Source organism: Watersipora subatra, chromosome 6, assembly GCF_963576615.1.
Source record: "Watersipora subatra chromosome 6, tzWatSuba1.1, whole genome shotgun sequence".
Lineage (NCBI taxonomy): Eukaryota > Metazoa > Bryozoa > Gymnolaemata > Cheilostomatida > Watersiporidae > Watersipora > Watersipora subatra.
In genome coordinates, this window is record NC_088713.1 from 29,250,633 (window position 1) to 29,268,345 (window position 17,713).

Below are 17,713 nucleotides of genomic sequence, written 5' to 3' on the forward strand. Positions count from 1 at the left end.
GCACTTTTTTATTGCCTCTGTTTCTATACAGGGAAGGTGGCGCGTGTTATTCCTCTAGATTCTTGGTGTGCTCCATGACTTGCTGTGATACTAGAATTGTGACTATCTTGCTAGGAAAGGGTTCATGGTTAGTGCATGCAGGGGTCAGGAACCTTTTTGGCTGAGAGAGCCAAAAACCCACATGTTTCAAAATTTAATTCTAAGAGAGCCATATGTATATTTTGAATCTCGAAAGCATAAAATTGAAGAGGAAGACCAACAAATTTAGTATGTTTGAGCAATTTTAGAGTATAAGAAAATTGAACTTATTTTGAACAACAAATAACAACTTGTTTTAGTCATCTTTTGGTTTAACTCATTCGCACCCGACGAATTTCTAGGCGATTAGCCCCAGAAACCGCTTGTTTTTCAGAAAAATGTCGTAATTCAAATTACTACTACAGGAGACAGACTTGAGATAATTTATTCAATCAAATTTCAAAAGAACCAACCAAGTCTCCTTTTTCAAAATATATTACATTCATATAAACACCTTGTATCTCTTTTATGTAGATTCGTGCTTCAAAGAAGGTAGTTTCAGGACATTTCCAATTTTGAAAAAATTGTCATTTGATGAAACAAAGTTAGATTTGCACCATAAAAATTACAAAATATACAAAGTTTGACTGAAATTACTCATTTATTACAGACAATACATATTTATGATTATTATTTATACATATGCAGTTAGTCATGAACATGAAAATTCTGAAACTCTAACTTCGAACTTTTCCTCACGAGCATCATGCTTCAAACAAAATCATAGCAAATCTACATGCCAATATAACTCAAATAAAGCATCATGAAAATGTTTCAAATAATAAAAATATGTTCAATAACTATGTTCTTGACTTTTCAGACTTTGTAGACAGCTCTAAGAATCAATATGATCCTATCGAAACTGAAAGATAACGTTAGTCCGACTACGGCTGGCAGCGTGAAGAGTGCATTTTTATTCGAGCATAACGATTAAAATTGGCAAAAGTAAAAGCTAATAAAAACTTTGAAACAATAAAAATAATGTTTTGATTTGATTTATGCAGTCTTTCAATGTCTTACCACTTCTGAATCTGCATATTTACTTCTGGAGTTGAAAAAAAATTATCACGAACGATAAAATTTCAAGTCGGCACGATGATTTCCGGTTTTGGTAGAAACTGAGATGGGTGTACTAATTTGCTTATAACTTTCGCTGGAGACGTCATAGAGGCATATTTTAAAGTTTGTCTGATTGGCCAGAAATTTTCCTTTCTAACTAATCACAAATATTCTTTTATATTTGAAAAATAACGATGCAAGGAGTTGGCAAATTTTAGACGCGAGTTAACTCGCGTTGGGTGCATAGCAACGTTATAAATATGCGAGTTAACTCGCGCTGGGTGCGAATGAGTTAAAGGGTTTACCTTTTGATCTAAAAATGACTTTTGCAGTCGCTGTGCGGCCTGCGCAGAGCAGAGTACAGAAAGTGATAGAAACTTTTTGCTGCGCGGCCACATCAAAAAGTTGCAAATGAAAATATATTTCTATTAAGGGAACGTTATTTTTCATTTTCGTCTTTGTAGTGACGTTATGTTTAATGTTACTGTTATTTCAGCACTATTTGTATTATTACGTTAATTAAATTAACAGCTAAATTATGAATTATTTTTCTACTGATTTATCAAAGAGCCAGATGCAATCATCGAAAGAGCCACATATGGCTCGAAAGCCATAGGTTCCCTACCCCTGGATTATGCTATCAGTAGATTGTGCAATATATTAGAAGTTGCGCAAGGGTTTGTTTATTGGAATTTTACCGGACCACAATAACACATGTCACAATGTATGCCTCAATCCACATCCGTCTATGTATTTTGATGGAACCAGGAAATATAGCTAGTGACTGTGGGATAGGTGTTGACTTGGGCTGTTGCCAGTGTATGACACTGGGCACACACTATATCTTCTCCTGCAAGTCTATGTGAGAATGCAGTTTATAAGCTGTATTCCATTCCTTTTTGCAGGAAAGCTTGTTTCGTATGCAATTCCATGCAGCACCAATGAAAAGTCATGTTTTTGTTAACCTTGCCAAGGGCTATGTGTGTATATCCTCACAGAGGGTACACTAACTTGGTTCCTGATGGTGCTAATGTATGAATTCCTATCTAAGGCTAATGATGTGCTGTTACTGCTGTCGGAGATGGCTAATGACCAGCTTGACCATTTGGTCATTCACCAGCAAATACCTATTTGCTGTTATTGTAAGGATATTTTATCGATTTACTGTTGCCGCTATGACCGAGATTTCTTTATTTAGCCTAGCCAATAACGACCTCCGCGCATTGTTATTCGTCCAATAGGAATTATTCCGTGTTATCCAGTACATGCGGTCACGTTGAGAGCACACGCTTGAATTAGTCGGTACATTGCATCATCAGTAGAGCCATGCCTTCTCCGCCATCGTCTTAGTTCATCAACAATTGCGGCATATTCGATACAGCCAGCTAGTCGTTATATTTCTATATTATATTCGTTTCGGCCCTCTTCAGCTCCTGTAGACGTACTTCTGTAATTTGAAGCTTATTATTTGGGAATACTGCTGTAGAAGAAACAGGGTGGACAGCTAAATGACAGATAATCCATATATTACTATGAATGAACAACGGCTTGGAGGAACGTATTTTTCCGAGACGGAGCACTATTCAGAGATGAATGGTTGGCTACATAGCTATTGGCCACATTTCTCTGTTGGGGTAAGATTTGCTGGCTTGCTTCACCCCCTTTTATTGTTATTCTAATATGGAGAACTTGTTTCGTCATCACAGATATTGGTTGATAACTTGATTTCGTTTTAACATTCTGATGTAGCGCAGAAATACTTACCTTCAAGACGCAATAGGATTGTGATATCTGCTCTAAAAATCATGCCAAGGTCAAACTATCTGGGGCTTTTATGACTTTGCTATTAGTTCCTTCTGATCGAGTTAGTCTGAAACTTTTTTCAGATTATTGCATTTGGGAACATGTATTTCAGATTTGGAGGCAATTTTTAGAGAAATCATTCACATCTGCCATTGTTTAGTTGATGTCAAATAGTAGTATCACCAATTCCTTACTGCCATTTCCTAGCAACATTTGAGTCCTCTGGTAAGATGTTTGGGAGGTCACCGTTAGCAGGTTAGTTAAGATATCGACAGTGGTAAACGTTTCGTATATCTAGTTCTACGGAGGAACCTTGAGAGTTAGTCGTTCTCAGATCGGCGCTTTACAGTTCAGCCAGGGACATTGAGCCATGTTAGTTGAGGCCTTCTTTTGTTCAACCTTGCTGTATTCATTTAAAGAGAATGCAAGCAACGTATAGATTGATTAGTAATTCTTTTATAGTTTGTGATCGCTAGCTCCTGATCCAATAGATCTCTCCGTGCGTACGCATAACTTTTCATTGGCATTTGTAATGATGTTTGTTTGAGCAGTAAACGGATGTTTTTCATTATATGCCAATACGAAAGTGAGAAGAGAGAAAGCAGGAATTATTGAGTTGGTTGTACAAAAGTTGGTAATCTAATAGTATTACGAAGGAACAAGGGCTACAGGGGATGTATTTTTCACAAATTGGCTGCCTTGCCTCTTGCTGGATATTATTTTGGAAGCATTCAAAACCTGGTTAGTTTCAATAAATGGTAGTTGCAAGTAAGCTACCGAGTCAATTGAAGACAATAGCCCATTTCTTGAGATTGTAATTAGTAGCTAGTAGCTGTCACTTGTGAATGGCCATTCATTCTGCCATGGTTGGCGCAGCTGGTGATAGCCATCAATCATGCCATACCACAAGCATTCGCTAATCAGCTGGCCTCCTTTTCAACCCTAGTTGGTTAGTACCGAAGCACCAAGACTACAAACACACCGGCTGATTAATATCCTTTTTCAAGGTCAAGCCTTCTGCTAGTATAAGTTGATTTCTTTATCATAGAGCGGGTCCAATAAATGGAGTTACAGTGTCTAGGATTTGGATAGAGTGAGTCGTGAATACTAGGAGGCCATCCCTGTGTTTAATCATTATTTCCTGTATGAATTTCTCATGATAATCGATGAAATAGCTTTTGTCACTTTCATTAAGTGAGTACAATCAGAAGTGATGCGCATTATAGATTTACATAATGTCATTTTATGGTTATGACGTAGTGTGGCAGGTCCTATCAATGAGAAATATCAAATTGTAAAGTCCGCTAAGGGTGTAACATTCAGTATCTATATCTATGGAGCAATGGTGGCTAGAGTTGTAACATTCAGTATATATGTCTATGGAGTTATAGTTGCTAGAGTTGTAACATTCAGTATATATGCCTATGAAGTTACAGTCGCTAGGGTGTAGCTTTCAGTATATATGTCTATGGAGTTACAGTCGCCAGAGTTGTAACCTTCAGTATATATGTCTATTGAGTTGATAGTCGTTAGGGTTGTAACCTTCAGTATATATGTCTATGGAGTTACAGTCGCCAGGTTTGTAACTTTCAGTATATGTGTCTATTGAGTTATCGTCGCTAGGGTTGTAACCTTCAGTATATATGTCTATGGAGTTATACTCGCTAGGGTTGTAACTTTCAGTATCTATGTCTATGGAGTTATACTTGCTAGGGTTGTAACCTGCAGTATCTATGTCTATGGAGTTATAGTCACTAGTTTTCTCTCATGTGCCCCGCTTTATATAGATTAATAGCAGCGACATACAGCGGAGGCATACAACAACATACGGCATACACGTAAGGATTATATTAATTTATATTTCTAAATAAAACTGACTAGCAAGTTTTATTTGAATGTTTAACACGGTTCAACAGGTTGAGCAGGTTTGGTACCACCGTTATTCACTGTTTCCATGATGCGGGTTTACTTTCAAGTTAGTTATTTTCACCCACGAGATAGAAATGGCAAAAATTTGAAAGTGAATCAAGTTTTCTTACTCGCTAATTTTTACCAAGTGTTTCGTGCTTTTGAAAGAGAGAAACGGAATTTCCAAATTATATGCAAGAAAATGCCGTGCAATATTTTCCATTTTAATCATTTTCCACACTTCATTCGTTCTTATTTCGATTTAAGTAGTTCTGAATGCGTCGCTATGACCTCTTGCGTAGGATTCCTTGTCTTTTTTAACAAAGCGCCCATGTCAATCTACAACATACGGGTGTCCGTTGAAATGCATATTGTACAGTAACCGAATGTGGGCACAACTCCAAACCCACTCCATGGAAAGGTAGGACAGATGACATGAGGAGTCAGGCACCTGATTATTTAAACAAGAGTTATGATTATAATTAAAATAAGACTCTCCGGGCCATGTTCTCCCATATGTGTGACTGAACAAGACTGACTGCGTATGGTTACATAGAAACTTTAATAACATGTTCAATGTTATCTTTGATTCCTTGCATAACCTGTGTTTGTATCAGTCCTTATCGCCTTATGTTTGCACACTCTAAATCAATCCAACCTTGAGCATATTTATTACCCTTTTAGAGAGCGATATTTTACCTTTTGACTTTACCTGACTAAGCTGTATAACAATAACCTTTGCGTATTGCTCTGACCTTCAGTCGACCTTCACAAGGAGCATTTCTGTTACGTTTCATATAGCTTGCTGTATTACAGTCATTACTGCAGCAGATTACACCTACATCTACTGTGTTGTTACTCGATGTCCAGCATCAGCTAGACTTCGCCTTTGCTATTGCTTATATAGTATATCTGCATATGTGGTAGCAGCTACGGTGTTCCTGTGTGCATATTGCATTTTTAAAGCTGTTATATACTTAGATTCACTGTTTCCTTGATGTGGATGGGGAATTGTCTGCACAATGAACTACCGCGAATAAGTATTTTGATAGACATTTGCATGTCGCAGGTTAACGCTGGTGTTTTATTAAAAATGGTACAGAATGCTGCTTTAGAAGTCATGGCGGCACACTCCTTTCTTGCTTAGCAGCACGGTTTTGAGATGGGAATGATTAAAGTGTTTAAAAGGTTAAAAATGGAATAGCTTACTCGGAAATTTCTTACCGTTTCAATCTTTCGCAAACATATGATGTAAATTTGCGAGTAACAAAACTTGCTCTGCTCACGGGTTTTGGCCATTTTCATCGTGTGTATGACGCAAACACGCGGATTAGCTGCGTAATGGAAATGTAGTGATTATCTTTACCATTTGTATTCTGCCAAAAGTGCTTGTTATCAGTGTTGATCAGATACCATCAGCGTCGTACAACTCCTACATTATAGAAACTTCCTGGTGTTCTTATGGCGGCAGACAGAGAATAGGAACCCTGTTGTGGGAGTTGTTTAGTTTTGAAGGACGTTTGTATAGTTATGCTTTGTGTTTTCAGTCTCGAAAGCGCTATTATTAGCAGTTCCGCCTTGGCACACCTCTTGAAATATAAGATTGGAAACTGAAAACTTGTAGCTTCTATTTTTACTGTGTATATTGACATGCCTCATTTATCAAGTTCAGTTATTCAGGTTATATTAGCAGAATAGACTCAAAGGGGAGGTAAACAATATCCGAGCCAAATATTATGCTAAAATGTCACGCCTATCTGGTTATTAATAATACCGGGTTGCAGGTTAATCTATGCATAGCATAACTTCTTATTGGCATTAGCAATCATCAACAAAATCATGTTTTTTGTTACATGCCAAAAAAAATTCATAAACAGAAGCAGAATTCATAAAATGAAATATTTAAACGTCACTGCAGATGATGGATGTATTACTTGATAACAATCGATGAAAAACGAATCAAAAATTCCAAATTCGTTTTTTATTCAGTTTTTAAGGTCAGTCTGTGAGCACCTGTATATCTGTGAGCACCTGTAAATCTGTGTCTACATTTGGATAGTTTGGAGCTTTAACAGAAGACAACGGTGACATACAGGTTCAGTGACAGACGTGACGTGACATACAGTCACACATGGATAACTCGAACTTCACGGGACCGAGCGAAAGTGTTCGAATTATCAGAGTGTTCAAGTTATCAGAGCACTGTCACAAGTCCATGTATTTACTTATTTTTTAGTAGATACATGTACATATACAAACTATAATATAAATCGAAAGCACAAATGGCTTGTTTCAAATTAAATGCTTCTAATGTAAAGTTTAAAACGTTTTTATCAAAAAGTATAGAGATTTTTCTATCACTTGAGATTGGTTTGTTGTTTGAGGTGATGTTATTGCCAGGACGTTTTTAGATTGACATTGGCAAAATGTCGCAGAGCCACATTTTCTTCTGTTTAGGCTCTGCCTATTTTTGCTCTTACGCAAAAATGGGCAGAGCCTAAAAAGAAGAAAATATATATAAGCTATACGAGCACACTCTGTATATGTTTGAATGTGGTTTATTGCATTGCCTGTCATACATGTATGTTTATGTATATTTTAAACGTGAAACAGTACTTAGAAAAAAAAAAATGTGCAAGATCTGAGATGGAATCTTGATCGTTGTTGAAATGCTCAAAAGAAAAGACATCTTTTTCTTTTGAGCGTTTTACCCACGATCAATTTTGCCGATTTTTCTTGAAGTTTATGCAAAGATTACCTCACTTTACCTTGCTTCCGAAGGGCGATCGCTAAGCGGATGTTTGGTATAAATCAAATTTCACCAAACCTTTATAAAAGTCGTTGAAAAAAATATTTTGCCGTTGGTGGTAATAACGACGCTTATGAATCACGAAAAGTTGAGGTTTACCTCTATGGCTTGGAATAAAGTGATTTTCTAAAGCGATAGCAACCGTTTCGGTAGTCGTTGGGCAAAAAACAGTTTGAATTAACAGTGTTGCATTCGAGTTATATAGAGCCATTTATCATTGCGTGGGAACGGACCAAGCAAATCCATTCGAGTTAACCATGTGATCGCTATATCCGAGGGCGAGTTATCCATGTTTCACTGTATTTGCTTTCGTCAACCGGCCTTATGCATGCTAAAATATTTCATCATTTAGAAAGCTCTTTGAATGAGTGATATTGTGAAAAATAATTACCTAAGTTCCTTAACCTCTTCAGCTATGATTCAATAGATTAACTGAGAAATTCAGCTACTAATTATGCTCCCGTATGTAAGGTTTGAACACCATCAGGTCAGTGGTCAGCTGCTCCAAGTGAATACGTACATTCTTTTCGTTACGTCATGAAGACAGCAGTTGTTGAGTTGTACTCAAATATGCGTGTATTATTATAATTATATTATAATAGCCAGCTGCAAGATAAATGATGCTACAATTGAGCTGAAGTACTCCGCCTAACCACATGGCATTAACTGATTGTTTTAGCTTACCCTGACCCTAATATGACCTCTGAGAAAGCATAATGATTTTAAGATTATGAAATAGAAATTAAGCTCTTTTTGAGACGTCTTAAAATATCAATATTAATGCATGTATATTAATATATTGATATATTAATTTTAAGATTTTGATATTAACATCTCAACTAAGCAGCTATGCATAATTTCTCTTTAATTTTCTGTTAGCAAAAATATTAAAAATAAATCAATTGATAGTTTTTATATATCTATATTAATAGATTAACGTTAATATATTAGTATTTTTGCAGAAATAGAAAATACATAATTTTTGCATAGCCGCTGTTTTAATCATATCGAACGGGCTAAAGTATCAACTGCAACCCTTTGTCTGCGAACTTCTAGATATTTCTCCTCCATAATGTCCATAATGTCAGTCATGAAAACTTATTCGCCCTCTATTCAACTGATGCTGAGGAACTCAAAATCAGTAGCAACTCCTCCTTTCTCTGTCATACTGTTATTATATTAAAGAGAGACATCTCTCCTCATGCTGTCTGATATTATAGTAGTATTCTGAGCATCTGCTGCCTTCTGTGCTCTGGTCTACGCTGTCTGTGTTTCTTGGTTGACTCTTTAGGCCTTTTCAACCACTAGGTGAGGGCCTGTCGTCACCAATACGGTAGGCTAAAGCCTGGTTCCCATATTGATTGCAAGACTCCGGCTGTAATATTGCACAGCAAAACGCTTGCGACGCTAGGCTCGGCGGCTTATGTTCACATAAAGCTGCATCCGCTAATAACGACATGAAAATGTTCGCTCGCCATACCGTTTCGATAATGCTAACCTTCACCTGTGCAGTGCATTTCGGGAAGGTTTTGGCTGCGGCTCTTCGCGAAATTTGAACAGCGCTAAACTCTAGCGTTGCCGGCGGCAACTACCGGCAGTACCCGGCGTGTAGGTTCCCATTTCACCTCTATTAGCCTGTGGTGCTGTCACCGGTGCTTTGCGGCGTATATGGGAACCAGGCTAAGACAAACCTAAATTGCTTCCCTCGCTGTGTGACCAATTTTTACCAAGCCGAGGGCTCTTTATAATGTCTAGAGTTATAATCATACCTCATACAGCACAATTTTCTCCTTCTGTTTACTCATTACTGTATATAGCTGGAATTTTCCTTGCTAACTCAGTTAATGTTATCTTGATTTAATTGCCTCAGCCTCTGGGGTCTCCTGTTACTCCATCATTCAACTTATCATCTACTCTGTAATCTTGATTGTGTCTAAGAGGCGTATGAGCGTGGCCTATGTGTATGCAGGTAATTAGGCTATGTGAGGAGGCTCGTCACTGTCAGGTAACATTGTTTTGTTCCCTCTATGTTGATGCATCTTGCCAAGATTTTGGTTTGTTCAAGTTGTCATCTCTTGCTTTGACGAATATTTGTTCGTTCAACCGTCTACCAAATAGACTTAATTTTGCATCATACCAATAAGCATTGCTTCCTTGTAAAGCTGTATTGGTATATCACAGCTTAATAGCTCTGTTGTCACCACTCTCCTCTTTCTTTGCCTACGGATATCTTGTGTGTCTATGAAAATGAATATATATTTGGATCAACCAATATTCTGTTGATTGTCTTCCCATGTAAGCTTGATAATGTAATCACCGAATTTGGGCTATTTCACTATGGCGACTATTAATACCACGAATGCTTGTGAATGGCAACTGGCTGATCATAACGGTGACAATGTTGGGCAACTATATTTATTTGACAACAAAATGAAACCAACAGATCAGTAAAATAACCACTATTGTTCATAATATTTGTAAATTTTCAACTGGCTTTATTCAGCATATTTCATTGTTATGGTACCATGTGTCATTAAACCCGATAGCCGCCGTCTATCCTGTGGGGGGTTATATCATTGGTTCCTGTATAACTGACAGTAATAACTGCCTGCACCAGTTGTCAAGCTGGAATGAGCAGTGGCCAGAATTTTCACTTGCTCTAGTTGTCAAGCTGGTATAAGCCTTGTCTGAAACTTTTACCTGCGTCAGTTGTCAAACTGATATGAGCAGTATTGGCTTCTTTATCTGTCCAATTGGAATGTTTTGTCTGCTCTTGTAGCTGATAGACATTGGAGAAGACATCACTGTACCTGATGATTTCACTGAGGAGGAGCTAAAAACTGGCATGTGGTGGAGAACTCTGCTCGCCGGTGGTGCTGCCGGTGCTGTTAGCAGGACATGCACAGCTCCTTTGGACAGACTGAAAGTGCTTCTGCAGGTGAGAATCTCGTGCATGTGTTATTATAATTCTATACACTGTATGAAAGTAGGTCTATGAAAGATATTTTAATACCAAATGATTCAGCATAAAGTTTTATATCAGGTGATGTCATAAAAGGTTACAAATGTGTTGCAGAAGGAGCTCAGATACTGTTTCAGTCACATTCACTACTACGAGTAGTAAGTGTAGCATCCTTAGAGTCAGACGTAGAGTCAGACATAGAGTCAGACGAGCTGCTACTATAGCTTACATCATCATCATTATTATTAAGGCGTAAACACACTAGGCGATTTTATTGCCTGCATCATGAGGATATATCGCTGGTGTGCCTAAACACACTTGGGCCATTCACCATTCAGCGATAAAGCGGCACGCTCGCAAAAAGCCAATTAAATTCCAAGTGTCAGGAGTTTCTAGGGAGTTGTTAATAAATTTAAATAAATATGGTGACTTGCAAATAACTTCTTCTTTTGTTAGGCCTATCTCACTTTCACGAATTGCACACTACAAGAAAACGTATGCAAAAACAATTCTTATATTTTTGACAATAATATTTAATGATTTTTATATGTAATTTACTTAATAGTAGCTTTTAATTTTTAATAATTAAGTGAGCAAAAGAAGCAACTCTTGTTTTGCTCAATTAGAAATATGAACAGTTGAAGTGTGGGAAATGTTTAAAATGGAATAGCTTGCTCGGCGTTTTCTCACGCATCATTCGCAAGCACCTTTTCCATCTTTTGCAAGCCTGAAACATTTGGTAAATAAAACTCGCTTGGCTTGCCGGTTTTTGCCTTTTTTTCATTTTGTTGACTTTTCCAAAACCCCAAACTTTTCCAAACTCACCGATTAACCAGGTGGATTAATTTCGTGGATGACGCAAGCTCGCGGGTTAACAGCTTCATTGAAACATAGTGAGCCTGGGTAAAGACTCTTGCAAATGTGGCTTCTAAGTTCTCAACTAGGTCAGGAATTACGTTATAAATGTCAAGGCCAACGACTAGTAATCACTTTTACTAATAAAGTACTTTAGACTTCTGACTGCTTCAATATTATTGTTGTTAGTATTGTTATTGTTATTTGAGGCATTTTAGCTCTGTAAGCTGCGACTAGTGATTTTCATCCAGTGTCCTTTCAGAGGTCGTCAGTGTACCATGGATGAATAGTAAATAAATGGTCTTTTTCAAACTTGCTCTTTATTGTGAGTCTGTTCACTTTTGTAATGAAACACGGAGAATAAGAATTTAGACTATTTGAAGCTTCTGGAGGTAGCGGATTACCTAGAGAGCTTTGTGTGTGTGTCTCTCCACCATTCCTGCAAGTATATCAATGTTGTTTTAGTCTCGGGTTTCTCACTAACTGAGTGTATAAAACATGTGACCTTAAAAAACTTATTAACTACAGTGAAACTCGGATAACTCGAACTTCACGGGATTGGGCGAAAGTGTTCGAGTTATTATAGCGTTCAAGTTATCAGAGCACTGTCACAAGTGCATGTAGTTATCAGTAGATAAATGTACATATACAAACTATATATAAATCAAAATCATAGATTGCTTGTTGCAAGTTAAAGGGCTTCTCATTTAAAGTTTTAAATTTTTTTATCAGAAAGTATAGATATTTTTCTATCACTTGAGGTTTGTTTTAGGTGATTGACTACCAGGACGTTTTCAGATTAAAATTGGCAAAACTTGATCGCGGTTAGAACGCTCAGAAAAAGACATCTTTTTCATTTGAGCGTTTTAACCAAGATCAATTTTGCCGATAACCTTTAGAAAAGTCGTTAACAAAAATATTTTGCCGATGATAGTAATAATGACGTTTAAGTTCTACTAAAAGCTTATGTTTATCTCTATGACATGGATATTTCTGAAGCGATAACATCCGTTTCGGTAGCCATTGAGCAAGAAAGTGTTCGAGTTAATGATGTTAAGGTTGAGTTAGCTAAAACAATTTATCATTGCGTGGGAACGGACCAAACAAATCCGTTCGAGTTAACCATGTGTTTGAGCTTTCCGAGGGCGAGTTTTCCGAGTTTCACAGTATATGTATTATTGCATATAAGTGTCATTCTATGCCATTTTGCCTGAGGTTCCTTGAAGGATTTTCTAAATGTAAAAAAAATATGCCACGGCTCATAAAAGGTTGAAAATCACTGGTCCAAACCAATACCAAAGGAAGGCCAGATGGACGCGAGGCACATAGTCTACCATGTGAGGAGGATGGTAATCTCCTCAGCTCTCCGGCTACCAGATATGGGCCACTCCTGTGTATGGATGTAAAATTCTTGCTTCGTTACTAATGCACATAGCAAGGTGCTCATAGCAAGGTATTCATAGTGTTTTGACATTGCTGACAGGTGCACGGATCAACAAAAAACAATCTCTCTATAACATCTGGTCTCAAGGATCTCCTATCTGAAGGTGGTGTCAAGGGTCTATGGAGAGGTAATGGAGTGAATGTAATCAAGATAGCCCCAGAGACCGCCATGAAATTCATGGCATACGAACAGGTAAGGAACTCTCTTTTTCTCTTATGAACTGCTAAATTGATTGATCTTTTTCTAAGGATCAGCTTGTAGTTAGTTTTAAGTATATCTGATTCTCTGCAGATGAAAGGCCTGATAAAGATGGTGAAAGGAAGTGAGAAGATAACTCCAATAGACAGATTCATTGCTGGCTCATCAGCTGGTGCCATTGCTCAAACAGTCATTTATCCATTAGAGGTGGGGGTGCAGTACGTCCTCGTTAGTATTGCTGGCTTTCTTACAACTTGGGTAGACCTGGTCTGTTTCCTCTGCTTTATCTATTTCAAAGCAACCCTTTTCTTCCATTGTTGACCTAGTAGTTGTCAAGGACATTTGTTCTGTTTTTATTGTATTGGTATTGTATGCCAATATTATAATAACACAGTAATAATATTTGGTTATTGTAATACATTATGTTAATGATATTATAATATATTATACAGTTGGCGCTGCTGCAACAAAAATAGTCCGTTCTAGGAATGTTTACATACAGGGATTTTACGTTATAAGAACAGTAAAATACATATAAACTGCCTAATCCGTTCCAAGATCTTTCAAAACTCACCCCTTTGGCCATACCAAAAGGAAAAACTAGACATAACTTCTAAATTTATGGGCTCTACCGTGACTGCAGTATTATCGGTTTGTATCGACAACTTTTCTCCTTTTTTTTCTGATCAACTTCGCTGGTTTTATAGAACATCATTGCGATAATTTTACAATAAGTTGATGGAGACTGAACATTTTCAGCATTCATTTACAACGATTTGCTTATTTTTACTAAGCAGCAAAATTTATTCTGTAAAGTAAAACGGATCACTAATATTTTATACGTTTATAATTGAAAAAAACAAAAACCATTTTTACTGTTAAAAGATGGGTACTACTCGCCCGTCGTTTATCTGCATCTAGGAGAATCAAAGTTAGCGTAAAAGATAACTTTGATGATACTCCAACTCGTGACATGCAGATTGGTAGGCCGACACTGTAACACCTATGAACAATTGTGCAGCTACCCAATTCTCTGTTTCATTACGTTTTGTATCATTATGTCGCCAAAGTTTTATATATAATTGATATAACGCTAAACAGGTTTTTTTCTCTCGTAAGTGCGGCGAGATAGTTCAAATCAAATTCAAATTCATTCAAATCAAATTTGAGAACATGCTCGACTTGACGCTTCATGTTATGGAATTTTTTTCGAAGCAAAAACTTCACATAAATTTTTTTACGTTATATGAGCGTTTACTTTAATATTATTGTATCGTATTATATTGTATGTCTCGCTTTTTATTTGTCAATCATTTGTCAACTATAGCTAGGCTCATACCGAGTGGTCATCTTAGCTTACTTATCAATTGGTTGCTGAGGTTTGATTGGTCATTTGGAGTTTTCTGATTAGCTCACTAGTCTTCAAATATTTCCAGGTTCTAAAGACTCGGTTGGCCCTGAGATTCACTGGTCAATACACGGGGATGTTTGACTGCGCGTGTAAACTTTACAGAACGGAAGGTGTCTCCGTCTTCTATAGAGGATATATACCAAATCTAATAGGAATCATACCATACGCAGGCATAGATCTTATGATATACGAGGTAAGAGTTGTGTCACCTTTACTCATGTAAAGTGTGTGTGCTTGTGTGACTCTATCATTATCGTATGGCTACAAGTATCCTTGAAGCTTTATAGCTTCATGCATGGTTAGCAATTATATTATAACACAACAATAGACGACTCCTCAGCAAATGCTTTAGGAACACAGCTTGTTGACCTGTTATCAGTATCAAACTAGGTACGTATGCATAACTTTTTATTCGCATTAGCTATCATCAACCAAATGATGTTTTTACACGCAGAAAAGACAGAAGCCAGGAAATATTGAGTTGAACAAACGTGTTTTAAAAGCTGATAATTTAATAGTATTGTGGAGGAGTCAGGGTAGTGAGTTGAAGATTTTAGTAACAGGAAGTTCATAGACTGAAACATACGGTGGTGGATGTAGTATGTTGGTGTCACGAAATAGAAAATGTTTGTCATATGTGAGGGAGGATAGGATAACTACAAATATTCTGGGCATAGTGTACACAGGATTTAGAAACCTGTAACATATGCTAGGTAGTGACCGCTCAGAAAGTAGATGAGCATATGTGCCATCAAATTTCAATTTCTTATGAACATGTTGATCGATTGCTTAGAGATAGATCGTCATATAATAGGGATAGACAGTAGTCATATAACAGATATAGACAGTCATATAACAGAGATGGACAGTCATATAACAGAGATGGATAGTCATATAACAGAAATAGACAATCATATACCACAGATAAACAATCATACAACAGATCCTTGCTCTTTGTAGACTTTGAAAACATACTATTTATCGAAACACCCAGAAAAGTCCGAACCAGATGTGAAAGCTTTGTTAATATGTGGAACAACATCTTCAACGTGCGGACAGCTCGCCAGCTACCCTTTAGCTCTTATTCGCACTAGAATGCAGGCTAAACCAGACAAGCATCAAAATATGTTTGGTGAGTCGGTGTTGTAGTTTCTGTAGGAGGACAACTCCCTTGCTATATAGAGTATGTGTTCAAGCAATGCTAGCATGATTTTACTTCTATCTTACCTGAGCTGTGCTTTTTATAAGTCCTCATTGCTTTAATGTTCCTCAGTTCATTTGAAGAAGTCGAGCAGACGGTTAAATGTATTATACAGTTCGACCGTTCCGATGACTTCATGGTTAACTGACAGCAGTTTGAAATTAAAATCTGAAGATTTTGGTATAACGATATGGCATCGTAGCTTTTCTGGTTTATGTTTACAAATTTAGCAACTCGTTCTATTCATTTTTGTAACTTTATAAATAGTGTTTATTTGCAATTAAACAAAAATATATTGAAATTGCAATCCGTTACTAACAATGCATCCACTGCAGCACTCAGTAAACCGTTGATACATGCCAAAAGTGTTAAAATTAGTTGCTCGTTTTATACGCCAGATATAGAGCAGTTTGTCTACATTTTATCACTAAATAGCTTTCTAACATACCTAATCATATAGCTACCTAAATATCATTATAACATTCTTAATCATATTGGTTAACCTTTAACATCGCTGTGTTAAAATGGAATACAGACAGACAGACATCTCATATAATGGAAATGGTTTGGTCACCGTTGCTATGTTCTAGCTATAAGTTAGTGTGGATTATCTCATTACGAACATCCAAACAGCATTTCAAGTATTTGTGCACTCTTTTGTTTTAGCGGTCGGAAAGTCAATACTGCAGGATGACGGCGTGAGAGGTCTCTATCGAGGACTGTTGCCGAACTTTCTCAAAGTAGCTCCAGCGGTGTCAATTAGTTATGTAGTCTACGAACATGTTAGAAAACGACTTGTGGGGGAAAATATCGGGTCGACAACGTGATTGCCCGGCAAACTATTAGGAAATTATTTGTAATTTAGTCTTGTGCTGATAAAGGATCTGGAGAGATTTTTATGGGCTGCAGGATTGTAGTCAAGAGTTGGAGTTAACTATTGTATTTATCTATTCATGGACACATTACTATTTTGTGACCTTGTGACCTTGTTGTGAAGGGCAGCTAACGCTTGAGCATTCCTTGGGCTAGACTAGGCCTGTATTCTTTTTCACTAAATATGGAAGATCTTACCTGCTGTAGTTGTTGTTTCCTTAAGATGCTGTGAAGCCGAATTAGTTCTGTACTTTCTTATCGAATTTAAATATCATTCTTTTACAAAATACTTCCTCTTGTTTGCAATCATGTTTTATGGGTTCTCACAAGTCTAGAGTAAGCATAAGCTTTGCAACCATTGAAATCCCCTATCCTGGTAATATTTTTCCACTGCTAGCTTGAGCTGTCTGTTTGCTAGTCGAATAATTACTAATAACCAGGAGGAGGGGTTGAAAAGAGTCACCAGCGATCATTAAAGAATAAAATAAATAAAACATTTAGATATAATCTACTACCAAGGCAGTTTGCAATCACATAATTTGGCACAACTACCGAAAAACCTGTATTTGAGAAGAAGGGCTGAACAATAGAGCTATGGTGTTAATGTTCAACCGTTAAGTTACCTTAGCTTTTTAATAAAGGTGACATACAAGTAGAGGTTTACAGTATTTGTTATATTGTGATTGGCCAATCGCTGACAGGCAATTAACTTCTGCTTTGTAGAAGACTAGCATGTGTTTGGGTTCGCTCGTCTTCCTTAACAGCACTCAATAATTGTATTTTCCTCCAGCATTTGTTAAGAATGAAGAAGCTAAGCATGTTCAATGTTTGGAAAATGTCAAGCTGTACTTGTTACTAGTGCTATGGTGGACCAACTATTGCTAGAACCATTTTGTTTTTGCTGCTAGACAGAACCCAAGTTCCTTATCTGTGACTTGCCCATTTGGTGATATATTATCCGTGTTTTCTTTCTCCATCGAGGTGTTTGCATGTTGCCAGGTGAATAGAGTTGTATAGGCTCATCCTTTAACTGGATGGGACTGCAGCTGTATTTTGAGTTGCGGCCAAGTATGCAAGTACATTTTAACCAGTTAAAACTGGTGCTTCAAATA

The 17,713-nt window shown here is 37.1% G+C and overlaps 1 protein-coding gene across 1 annotated transcript in view; it reads left to right on the top strand.

Moving 5' to 3' along the window:
- LOC137398740 (mitochondrial adenyl nucleotide antiporter SLC25A24-like) overlaps positions 1–16,890 on the top strand; it is a 44,352-nt gene extending 27,462 nt beyond the window's left edge. Inside the window, exons 5-10 of the mRNA XM_068084930.1 lie at positions 10,437–10,595; positions 12,958–13,110; positions 13,210–13,323; positions 14,553–14,720; positions 15,488–15,659; positions 16,395–16,890. Coding sequence (XP_067941031.1) covers positions 10,437–10,595; positions 12,958–13,110; positions 13,210–13,323; positions 14,553–14,720; positions 15,488–15,659; positions 16,395–16,555 — 927 coding nt within the window. The 3' untranslated portion in view covers positions 16,556–16,890. The remainder of the gene's footprint in view (positions 1–10,436; positions 10,596–12,957; positions 13,111–13,209; positions 13,324–14,552; positions 14,721–15,487; positions 15,660–16,394) is intronic.
- The last annotated feature ends 823 nt before the right edge of the window (positions 16,891–17,713 follow it).